The 12,418-nt window shown below is 36.6% G+C and overlaps 1 protein-coding gene across 39 annotated transcripts; it reads left to right on the top strand.

The window, feature by feature from the left end:
- Positions 1 to 801: 801 nt before the first annotated feature.
- On the top strand, positions 802 to 11,930 carry LOC131154511 (uncharacterized). 39 transcript variants are annotated; one of them, XR_009136486.1, is made up of 12 exons: positions 802 to 935; positions 1,014 to 1,092; positions 1,310 to 1,354; positions 4,506 to 4,629; positions 6,886 to 7,157; positions 7,256 to 7,311; positions 7,407 to 7,466; positions 7,549 to 7,631; positions 7,720 to 7,853; positions 7,963 to 8,101; positions 8,212 to 8,441; positions 11,571 to 11,930. XR_009136486.1 is itself a non-coding variant. In XM_058107321.1 (7 exons), exons 2-6 carry the CDS (start codon positions 1,075 to 1,077, stop codon positions 7,808 to 7,810), a joined length of 366 nt encoding a protein of 121 aa, XP_057963304.1. In that variant the 5' UTR covers positions 802 to 935; positions 1,014 to 1,074; the 3' UTR covers positions 7,811 to 7,853; positions 7,963 to 8,718. The 39 variants fall into 39 exon arrangements, 1 of the variants encoding a protein (XP_057963304.1); XR_009136480.1 differs by having other exon boundaries at positions 7,256 to 7,466; XR_009136482.1 differs by lacking the exons at positions 4,506 to 4,629; positions 7,407 to 7,466 and having other exon boundaries at positions 8,303 to 8,441.
- The last annotated feature ends 488 nt before the right edge of the window (positions 11,931 to 12,418 follow it).

The raw sequence follows: 12,418 nt of genomic DNA, 5'->3' as shown, positions 1-12,418 counted from the left end.
GTAGGGGGTGCTAATACTTTCCCCTCGTGTAACCGTACTCTCGAGCTCGACTCTGGTGACGTAAACCGATTCTACCCCTAATGGGGTAGCGATCAAGTATTATAACCGCATTTCAAAAGATTAGTGGCGACTCAATCACACCTTGTTTTCCACTAAAAATACTTTTTCAAAATCACACATCCATTTTTTCCTAGTTCGCAGACGCAACCCATTTATACTAAAGAGCTGTTCTCTGGGCAAGGGTCCGGGATGTCACAACGCACACTAAACTCTTTTATCAATCAAACAAACTCTTCGATCAAAAAAATTAATTTCAAATTTATGAACAAAGCGAATGGTGGATTTGTGTCTTACCCCGTCTCCTCGAGTTTATATAGCTACTCCTCAACGGTTAGGCAGCTTCTCGACGAGCAACAGTCACCTTCAACCTGCAACACGTCCGGCCTCTGCCTTAGCAACGGTAACCTGCTTTGCTCCTCCCCGTCTCTCTGCAAAGCTTGCATAGGAGGACCTACTCTCTATTCGCAAACAAAATGGAAGGAGAAAGGACTCTGTAAGGGATGAACCAACGAAATTTGCCACGCATCCAGCGTCGAATGGTTGAGCGATTAGTGTTCCCAAACAAATCTTGTTGAATGAACTAGCGAGATTTGTTACGCGTTTACAGCAGTATCCTTCATCCATAGTAAATTTCCTTACTTGGAGTAACAAGATTACGTTAGAGTTATTTTGGAAATACGAATATTATTCAATATATATTTAAAAAAAAAAGTTAAATTGGGGAAACACTCACGTATAGTGGCATCAGTGCATGCGCATTTCATTACACAAGTAATTTCTCGGACGCTGGGCTCTCTGCTTTCTCACTCCCTACTCTCTCCTCTCTATTAGTCTCTTTCAACGCGCCCTCTCTCTCTCTCTCTCTCTCTCTGACGGTAAGATATTGAATCTATACATCAAATTTTATAATTTAGAACAATAGCTATTTTTTTCTTCTTCTTGTGGATTTGCAGATCGATCGAGCTGGCTAGAGTTCATCGAAGCGTTCCTCTCAATCGTCGGCATCAAGTTGGTATGGGAGGAATAGGAAATGTGAGGTTTAAGCTTCGATCTCTAGATCTGATCCAAATCTTTCAACGCTTTCTCTTTCTCAGCCTCGATTTCTCTTTTCTTTCCTTTATTTTTTGGGTCGAAACGAAACGAATGTCAGCTTCGATCTCTCTCTGCCTTCTCTGCTCTCTCGCTCTCACGTTAATTTTTGTTGATGTTGACCTATCTAATAAAGCTAATTTTTGTTGTGGATCTGTAGAGCCGGTGGAGGCTTTCAATCTTCTCGCCCTCGACGCAGCAGTGGGTAAGTTCTTTTTTTTTTTTTTTTTTCTCCTCAGTCTCCTCCGCCGGCCATGTCAGCTTTGTTACAAACTTCATCATCCAGTCCTCAGTACCGTTCGTCCGTCCCCCTATCAACTTGACCATGTCATCTTCTTCTCCTCCTCCTCTTAGCATGGCGGTTTCTCCACAAACACCAAACCAGAGCATGAGCTTAAATCTGATTTGAGTAGGCGAGGATAATTCTGCTACGATGAAATTATGGAATATGGGAAAAAATCAGTACCACTCCTGGTTATTATTGAAGGAATTCTCAGTTTCAATATTTCATATCCTCACCAGTGCTGCTGCGTGCGTGCGTGCACAGTAACTATTTCACACACAAACACACGTTTAACGCTCGGATCATGCTGTTGTTGTTTTATTGCTGGCGCTGCTAGCTGCTGCTTTTGTTGTTGCTGTAGTTGTTGTGGATTTGTACATGTGTGTGTGTGAACTTTTCACAATAGCATGACTGAAATTGTTTGTATTACCAAAGGGGAGTTCCCTTCCTGTTATGTAAATACAGTATATTGCAAGAATATATCCTTTAGCCATATCAAAGGGATTCTCCCATTTTATTTATGGAGGGTTAGCAACTCTTCAGCCTTGGGATGCTTTGTTGTAACGAGCCCAACTTAACTTGTTCAAGGTTCAAATTTAACCAGCCACGCCTATCACGATGACTATCGTTGTGCCTCCTCGGAAATTTATTGATCTCAGATTTGTTAAAATGTGCAAAAAAATCTTGTTTGTTTGTTTTTTGTTTTTTTAATTTTGTTATGTTTTAATAAAATTGCTGCCAATGATGTACCTAAAGGCACCTTGTTTTGTTTATTGTTTGCTTGTTTCATTTATAGATCTTTGTACTTTGGTTCTTTTTCCTATACTATTTAAAAACCCATATAAATTGGTGGAGAAGAAGATGAAATACATTGATGATGATTTTCAGACGAGGTTAATGAAAATGACATGAAGTGCATAAAATACTTGTACTGAGAATGTTGTTTTCAGCATGTATTTGAGATGATAACTTTCTTACAAACCTACCTTGGATATTTTAAACTTTTATTTAGATTAGAAGGTTGCTTGATTTTATCGCAGAAGTTTGGAAAGAAAAAAAACTTTTGAAATTAATGGCTATTAAAGCTTTTGAAGAATTTTCCCCTAAGACCTTTAGCTCCCATGTTAAGAGTTCAACTTATTTTTGGAATGAGTCGTGAATCAAAAGCATACAAACATGTCCACATTTAATACGAACACACACACCAGCCACCCACAGTTGAACACATCAAATACAAACAAGGGCAAATTGCTCTTAACGAAAAGCAAATCAAGTTGGTAGAGACATGTTTGGATATGTTGGTAACAGTGCAAGTGTCAGTTTCCCAACAATTTTTTTTCCATTTTAGTTTTTAATTAATTAAAGGTTCCAAATTAATTGCGGGCCATGTGCATGACTTTTTTAGGTTTGTGTAGAAATCTCAAGTATCTTCATGTATCTTGAGTAAATTAGGAAGGTGTGTAAATACAGAAGATTGTATATTGTTGAGGGTGATTCTGTTAGGAGATTTTTTCCATAGTTAGAACTTACGATTGTATTATATATTGTAAATTGGGCTGTACAAATTCATTCAAGAAATACATAAATTATATTATGTTTTCATGGTATCAAAGCTAGAGTTTCTAAACCTTAGCTAACAATGGCCAACGGCACCGTCAACAGCAGAGGGTCGAGTTCCTCTGAAAATCTTGACGGCGACTCTGAAGCCACATCCATCGTGGTTTCGAATGGGTTAGACAACTCAACCTTTCCATTCTCGGTGGAGAAATTGAACAGAAAAAATTTTCATGAGTGGGCTCAGTCCATCAAACTTGTGATTGAAGGCAACGGGAGGTTAGGTTATCTTACTGGCGAGAGGAAGAAGCCTGCCTCAACCGATGTTGTAGCCCTGCAAAAATGGAAGTCCGAAAATTCCATGGTAACTGCTTGGCTCATAAACTCGATGAAGCCTTCAATCGGAAAGATCTATCTGTTCTTACCAACGGCGAAAGACGTTCCGGACGCTGTTCATGAGACGTACTCCAATGTCGAGAGTTAATCTCAGATCTTCGAGATAAAGACTCGATTGTGGCAGATGAGGCAAGGTGAGAGAGATGTAACCGAGTACTTCATGGAGATGACACACCTCTGGCAGGAGCTCGACCTGAGCATCGAGGAGGAGTGAGAGTGCTTCGGCGACAGCACTCGCTATAAGAAACGACTCGAGAACGAAAGGGTCTTCGAGTTCTTGGCTGGCCTCAACTGTGAACTAGATGATGTGCGAGGAAGGATACTTGGCCGATGACCCCTTCCATCGACCCGAGAAGTATTCGCTGAGGTGAGGCGTGAGGAGAGCAGATGGAAAGTGATGCTGAAGACACCTATGGGCCATATTGGGCCTAAAAATTAGCCCTAAACCCGAAGCCAAATGGGCCTGAAGTTTTGGCCCTAAATTTCAAAAGGACCTACGGGATTTGGGCAAAAGCCACATAAAGGGAGATTATGGTGCGAGCATTGTTGCAAGCCAGGCCATTCAAAAGATATTTGCTAGGAAATTCATGGAAAGCCTGCAGATTGGAAGTCGAGGCAAAATCAAAAAAATCGTGGCTATCAGGCAACTATTGATAATTCAGCTGAAAAGTCACAAGGCGAGAAAAATAACAATACCACTCCCAGTGGCGTATTCAGTTCAGGGCAGTTAGACCAACTATATAAAATGTTCTCCTCCATTCAAACATCGGGTTAGTCTTCCATTGGTTCTTTAGCCCACCGTGGTAATTTTCTATCAACCCTAAACACTGCATCCCATTATAAATCACCATGGATAATTGACTCGGGTGCCTTTGATCATATGATTGATTCTTATCATTTGTTCTCATCTTATTCACCGTGTGCTGGAAATTTGAGAGTTAAAATTGCAGATGAATCTCTCCTATCTGTTGTAGCCAAAGGAAGTATTCAAATATCTGATTCTATAACTTTAAAATCCGTCTTACATGTTCCTAAGTTGTCTTGCAATTTGTTATTCGTTAGCCAGTTGACAAAAGATTTCAATTGCTTTGCTAAATTTGTTTCATCTCACTGTGTTTTCTAGGTCCTATCATCGGGGGAAGATGATTGGCAGTGCTAAGGCATGTGAGGGACTCTACTACTTTGAGGAGGCAAATACGAGTGAACAATGTAATACTGTAATTTGTGTTCTACATCTATTTCTAGAGGTAATGAAATTTTGTTATGGCATTTTTAGGACGGGTCATCCAAATTTTCAACATTTAAGATGTTTATTTCCTTCCATTTGTTCTAATAAAACGTCTTCTAATTTTCAGTGTGAAATTTGTGAGCTTGCAAAACACCAGCGTAATTCCTTCCTAAAGTCTACATACAAACCATCCCGCCCATTTACTATGATTCACAGTGATTTATGGGGGCTTTCATGCTCTCTTAATCGCACTCATACGAAATGGTTTGTTACTTTTATTGATGATCATACTTGTATTTATTGGGTTTACTTGTTGAAAGATAAAATTGAAGTTCGTTCTATTTTCGCCAATTTCCACTCGATGATTCAAACACAATTCCACATTCACATCCAAATTTTACGTACTGATAATGGTACGGAATATTTCAACACTATCTTGGGACATTATCTTCAAGAAAATGGAATTGTACATCAAAGTTCATGTGTGGATACCCCTCAACAAAATGGGGTTGCTAAACATAAAAACAAACATATACTTGAAGTAGCTCGGGCATTGATGTTCACTACAAACATGAAGAACTATTTTTGGGGTGTCATTTTAACAGCTACACATCTCATTAATCGAATGCAGAGTTGAGTTCTTTTTTTTGCCACTTTTGAACACAGTTCGTGTCCTCCTGTTCTTGGCAGCTAACTTAGATTGGCCATTACAACAACTCGACATTAAGAATGCTTTTCTAAATGACGAGTTAGAAGAAGTTTACATGACTATACCACCAGGTTTCAGTAAGAGAGGTGAAGAAAACAGAGTATGTAAACTCAAAAAGTCCTTGTATGAACTCAAGCAATCTCCTAGAGCATGGTTTGACAAATTTGCGAAAGTGATAAAGAATCAGGGATATCGACAAGGGCAATCAGATCACACTATGTTCTTCTAATAGTCTAAAAGTGTTAAGAAAACAATCCTGATAGTGTATGTTGATGATATAATCCTAACTGGAGAGGATACAGTGGAGATGGAAAGATTAAAGAAAGTCCTAGCTGTTGAATTTGAAGTTAAAGACCTAGGACAAATGTGATATTTCTTGGAAATGGAAGTTGCTAGATCAAAGAAGGGTATTAGTGTCTCTCAGCAAAAGTATATTCTTGATCTCCTAATCGAAATTGGCATGCTTGGATACAAACCTAGTGAAACCCCGATTGAAGCCATAAAAAGGGTTGAAGACTGTGGAATAACAGTTGAAAAGAAAAGGTAACAAAGATTGGTTGGTAAACTAATTTACCTATCGCATACTAGGACCGACATTGCATTTGCGGTAAGTGTGGTAAGTCAACACATGCATTCACCGAAAAAGACTCACCTAGATGCTGTGTATAAGATCCTCAGGTACCTCAAGGGTTCTCTGAGTAAAGGGCTTCTTCTTCAAGAAATGTGAAAGTAGGGAAGTAGAAATCTTCATAGATGCGGATTGGGTAGGATCAATGGAAAATAGAAGGTCTACCACCGGATATTGCATTTTTGTATGGGGAAATTTGGTAACTTGGAGGAGCAAGAAACAGAATGTAGTGGCTCGAAGCAGTGTTGAAGCTGAATTTAGGGCAGTTGCACAAGAGATATTTGAAGGACTGTGGTTACGAAAACTCTTGGAAGAATTACAAATCCCAGTGAAATTCCTTATCAAACTCTATTGTGACAACAAAGCAGCTAATAGTATCTCTTTTAATCCAGTTTAACATGACAGGACTAAGCATGTAGAGGTGGACCGACATTTTATCAAAGAGAAGGTTGAAGAAGGAACCATCTATGTGACTTATGTACCTACCAAGGAACAAATTGCAGACATCTTTACTAAAGGGTTAGCTTGACAGAACTTTGATGACTTCATTGGCAAGTTGGATATGATTAATATCTATGATCCAACTTGAGGGGGAGTGTGTAGAAATCCCGAGTATCTTCATGTATCTTGAGTAAATTAGGAAAGTGTGTAAATATAGAAGATTGTATGTTGTTGAGGGTGATTCTGTTAGGAGATTGTTTCCATAGTTAGAACGTCCGATTGTATTATATATTGTAAATTGGGCTATACAAATTCATTCAAGAAATACAAAAATTAAATTCTGTTTTCAGTTTGTCTCCCCACCTAATTTCAGCATTTCTAAAATGACTTTAGAGGTTGAAATGCCTCAAGACACAAGGGTATATCTGCATCCATGCTATACGTATTACATTATATTGAAAGATTCTCCTCAAAGCCTATATATATATTGTGTCTAGGTTATGGATGTTAAAGCTCCACTACTTCAAATGGCATTCAAGAAAACATTTTCCAAGAAAGTTGTGCATGTTGATGAGAAATTTTCCATCAAATTCAAAGGAGCACAAGTTCTTCTTACTCTAATGGAAGCTCGTCGTGGTAATTGTGGGGTGAATGCTAGAGGTCCATGGGTTGTAAGGGGCGTTGAAGTTCATGCCAAGTACATAGGAGATTCGGAGGAAAAAATGAGGAAATTATTCGAGTCTACTCTTGATGACCACAAAAAAATATGGTATGCCGCCTAATTGTATATGCTGAAATATATAGGCATTTGCATGTATTTTTCAGACAAACTGAAATAATGAACTATATTATACTTTTTATTTTTAGGAAATACGAGTCTGCTGCATATAAGTATCGTCGATGAAATTGATTCGGTGGCAAGAGTATGTTTTGTTTTTAATGGGAAAAAAATTGAATGTCTTTTTGCTAGCTAATTTCTTCTCTGCTAATCTAATTTTAATAATGTTACTCTATGTAGAAAAGAGGACTATATGTAGAGGATGGTAATCACAGGGTTCTAAATCAGTTTTTATCCCTAGTTAGTATGGATAAGTCTATATTTTATTGTATGTTTTTGTAAATTTTTTTGTTTAAAAACATTTGTTCTTTGTTTTTTGTAGATTGATGGATTTGACTATTTGAATAATATTTTTCTTATCGGAACTACAAATCAACAGGATATAATTGACAAAATATTATTGAGGTGAAATATGTTTGAATTAATTAGTTCTTTCCATACCAACATTATTCATGAATTATGAATTTTTTTTGGCACCATGCATTTCTTATAGGCCCGGTCGGCTTGAACTCAATCTAGAGATTTCCATTCCCAATGAACAAGGTAGGGAACAAATTCTAAAGGTGCATTCAAGCAATATCTAGAAAGAAGGATTCCTTCAACTGGATTTTGATTTCAAACAACTTGGTAAGAGATCGAAAAAAATATGAGATTTGTTTGATTTATTTTAATTGCATATTTGTTTTTACTACTATGTTTGTTTTTATTCCTACTTGTATTTTCTTGATTACATCAGTTACATGCCGGTCGGCTCGAACTCAATCTAAAGATTTCCATTCCCAATGAACAAGGAAGGGAACAAATTCTAAAGGTGCATTCAAGCGATATCCAGAAAAAAGGATTCCTTCAACCGGATTTTGATTTCAAGCAACTCGGTAAGAGATAAAAAAAAAATCTGAGATTTATTTGATTTATTTTAATTTTATATTTATTTTTACTACTATGTTTGCTTTTATTCCTACTTGTATTTTCTTGATTACATCAGTTACATGCTTCTTTAATCCAACTTCTGCTTCACTGATTGAAAATTGGAGTGGCGCTGAATTGGAATCCCTTATTCAAGAAGCACTTTTCAGGGCTATAGTTCGAGCTAATGACAGTTTCCAGTGTTTTGAGGAGGAAAAGCTCATAATTACTGAAGAAGATTTCCTTGTTTGTTTTTGTTATATTCAAAAGATGAAGGAGCGTGGATGGGCACAAGTCTCTTGTTGATGGGTACTTCTATCACTATACACTTTTCTAAACTGTACTTTTTCATTGATAAATTGATCTGTTGTAGTAGACTGCTATATCATCATTGCATTTGCTTTCTTTTGGTGTAAACATTTTGCCACTTTATTTTATCATTATTATTGACTGAACAAATAGAGGTTTTCTTTGAACTAGTCATAAACTCAGAGAATTGAAGCTCTGCTTATGTAGAAATCATATCTGGTATACATGAGAATGAATAATATGGAGATATCGCACCCATCTCAAATATAGTAATTTGCATGTATTGGTGTCAGGAAAATTCCCTTTCTTCAGGCTTTGTTTCCTCAGTTGACCTTGTCTTTAACCACATTGCTGCAACCTCTCCATGATTTCTTGAATTATGAGATTGTTTATTATCAACCCAGGGAAGTATATCATTTTGTTTCATGGTTTCTATTTCTGATTAGTAAAGCTAAAAATTAGACGACATATTTTGTATTCAATGTTGACCAAGAAAAAGGATTTGCCATTTTCATGATTCTAAATCTCCACAGGTTAAAAAAAAGTTTATGTTCCTGTTGTGGAATTTAATTTTATTTGCAGATTCAGGGCTGGATGTATTTTACACAGATTGAGCCTATTTACTCACAAAGTAAATCAAAGATAATTTGTTTTCAGTTTTTCTTTACTGAAATTTTATTTAGTTTCTAAAATTCAGTGCCTCCCTAACAATTTTAGGAAGTGAAGGTAAAAAACTTAGACAAGAAATCACCCTTGGCTTTATCAAAATGGTAATTGTTCAGCTGAATGCCAACAGATTCTGGTATTCAACTGGGCATAGTAAATCTGCTTGTCTTGTCACTCAGTTTACCAAGGCTTACACTGCCATAGATCTTAACTGATAATCTCTTGCTCGGGGCTACTTGGGTATTAATTTTAAAATTAGAATTGAAGATGCAGGAGGACTACATCCTCATATTCCTTCCCCCGTTACTCAGCACAAACCATTTGAGGTTATGGCTTTGGGCTGTCCGGAGAGAATGAGAGGAGCTTATTAGATCTTACCCTAGCACAAGGCAATAGAGGTCAATGCCTTGGTGTTTTCTATAGAAACATTCAAAGTCAAGTTACCCAGGTATGTGATTCAGAAAGGGAATTCAGAAAACTGAAGGCTGAACCTGCTCATATGCAATTCAGCAAGGAGCTTGCTCCAGCAGTTTCTGTTTATGTTATACTATATTCCTTTTCAAATCAATACTATTTAAGTGGGGGCATCTCAATGATCCTCATTTTTCTTTTTATTTTCTCCAAAAGGAAATGAATAAGTAGTCTAGAATACTTTTCTCTCGAAATAGTAACTTGGTTATTGGAAGAGTCCCAACAGAAGCTAGGGGAACCAAAGGCAACCTGCTTATTAACACCTTCAAGATTAGCAAATGCTGCAGTTAAGTCTTGAAGATTCCAATTAGAATTATGTCTGACGTGTACGACCACAATAGATGCACTTGGTCCCATGGTTAAGTCCCCATGCACAATCGAAGTTGTCATGGTGTCATGGTCACTAACATATTATTTGTTGCGCGTACCACAACTCATAGTTACCTAAAAAATGCTGATGCCCTGGTGAACCACGTATTGGCACGAATGTTCCAAAATGTGGAACATTTTTGTTCCAGAGCGCTAAATCTAACGATCCAAAGTTTTAGCTTTTTATTAGTTAAAATTCATCACATTTTAATTCTATTTTTGACATTATTAATCTATTTTAAAAAGAACCTCTTCAAAATATATGAGTCCATTACACTCTTTTCACCAATACTTCTGTTTGAGTACCCCTGCTGTTCCACATTTTATATTGTGTGCCATACGTTGATCCCGTCCCCATTCCACGAACTAGAACATTCCATGTTCTAGGTAACATAGCCACAGCTACGCAATGCAACAGTCACAGACAACAACTGCAGCACCCCAACTTTATTGCACAATAAATTTTCAAAATTATCTCACAGAAGACAAAATGCAGGGACCTCCATAGATTTTTTCTGCTGATTATTTGGAAATTTTGCTACTTTTTTCATTAAAGTTCTGCTCTGCTATTCTCAAATCTTCTTTTCTTATCCTTTCTTCTCTTCTCCTTCCCCTGGCCTGCTTACTTCTACCTAGAATTTAGTAGGGGAGTTACTGTTGAAAGCAATCCCTGTTGGATGAAGCTCAAGAGGCTTTTTTCCAAGGGAAAACAACCCCTGGTCGTGTGCTATTCCATGAATTAGTGAAAGCAATCCTTGGTATTTCTCCTAGGAGGGATCTTAAAAGTTAAAAAATGTGAAAAACTTATGACATGCACTGTGCATTTGTTTTTGTTTTGCTTGTTTGTGTGAGATATTTTTTTATTAGATGGTTTTTCACATTTCAATGAATCCTGACATTGGGCAATGGCTTGTGTTAGAGCAAGAAAATCTTTAGTGCTATTAATTAATTGCTAGTTTAGGAGGGCTTTTGCTTTTTTCAAAGGGGGGAGGGCCTCAAACATGAGGAACCCCTTTTGCCATTCTCATTTGCATTGAGCTTGGAGTGCTTATACTGAAAATTAAGAGTTTCTCTGATATTGGAAAACTTAGCAATATTGACCATTTGACCTGGATATTACAGAAGTAGATCATCTACTATTTTGTCATGGAAACATCAATGTTTTAGGGGAATGAACGTTGAACGGTGCATGGCATGCATTTTTCTAAGTCTTTTGGTTGAACAAACTTTGAGCTAAGTAGAACAACAATGAACTTGTAGTTTTCAGATCGTGGGTGGGTTGCTGAAAGCACAAGAAGATGTTTTTCTGTTTTTTTTTTAGATTTCCTTGTTTTAAAAATTTCCCATTTTTTTTTTTTTCTAACTTAGTTCCTCATGTGAAAACATGACACATACACATGTTGAAACTGTTGTCGTAGTTCGGTCTTCATCTGTACCATACTAAAAATATACTGATACTCGCTTATATTTGTGATGTTCGCTTGTCATAGTATATCTCTATAGTTGTATGAATTAGAACTTGTTGACCCCCATCCTAATACTTCTTTCTTTAAGGATAATTGAACAAACACGTAAAATAACTTTTCTTTCTATTTTTTATTTTTTTATTTTTTTTTTTTGCAGGCTGGTATACATGAATGGGTAGATGAAACGTAATACATGGAAATTTTCCTTGAGAGGGTGGAACAAATTCAGATGATAATTTTCAATTGTGTTTTCCAACATGTTCTCCAAAATGTAAAAATTGTCAAGATAAGAATGTTTAGGTATAACTCCTATAGGTGTAACTCTTATAAAAGATAAGATAATTGTGAGATTACTCACATGGTTTGAATACTTGTAATTTAGGCACACATAGTGTGCCGGTGAGGAAGAGCGAGTTAGTTACTGTGGGAGGTAATAGAAGGGATAAAAATGGATCTAAAATAACTTGAAATTATATAGTGAATAAGGATTTAATAATCCTAAATTTGTCAAAAGAAATGGTCTATGATTGCATAAATTGATGGAAAATGATTTATATAGCCGATCCTATTTAGTAAGACTTAAGGCTTTGTTTTCTTCTTGTTTATATGGTTACGCTTTTCAGGTTTTTTTTTTTGTGGGAAGGGATTTAATAGATTAGTGTTTGGCAGATTGGGATACAATTTTAACTCTCCATTAGGATACTTTAACTTCACTATGATGTTATGAGTAAATTACTTTTTAATTGGGCTATTTGGTGGCTTCAATTTTTTTTTTTTTCTTTTTGGAAGAATTGAGCTCATATATTAAACAAACTGGACTAGACAAAGCAGCCAAGAAGATACAGCAGAACAAAAACAAAAGATCAACTTTGGTCTTTTTTCATATAAGGACTTGATCAATAACAAAAGCATAGTGACTTACTAACCAAAATCAAAACCTTTGTGCCTTTTAATTTTTGTTTTCTTTTGTTTATAACATCGGCAGCCTTGTAGCTCAGATTCTCT

Source organism: Malania oleifera, chromosome 4, assembly GCF_029873635.1.
Source record: "Malania oleifera isolate guangnan ecotype guangnan chromosome 4, ASM2987363v1, whole genome shotgun sequence".
Classification (NCBI taxonomy): domain Eukaryota; kingdom Viridiplantae; phylum Streptophyta; class Magnoliopsida; order Santalales; family Ximeniaceae; genus Malania; species Malania oleifera.
Note: the sequence above shows the minus strand (reverse complement) of the source record. Positions and strands in the feature narration are given on the sequence as shown.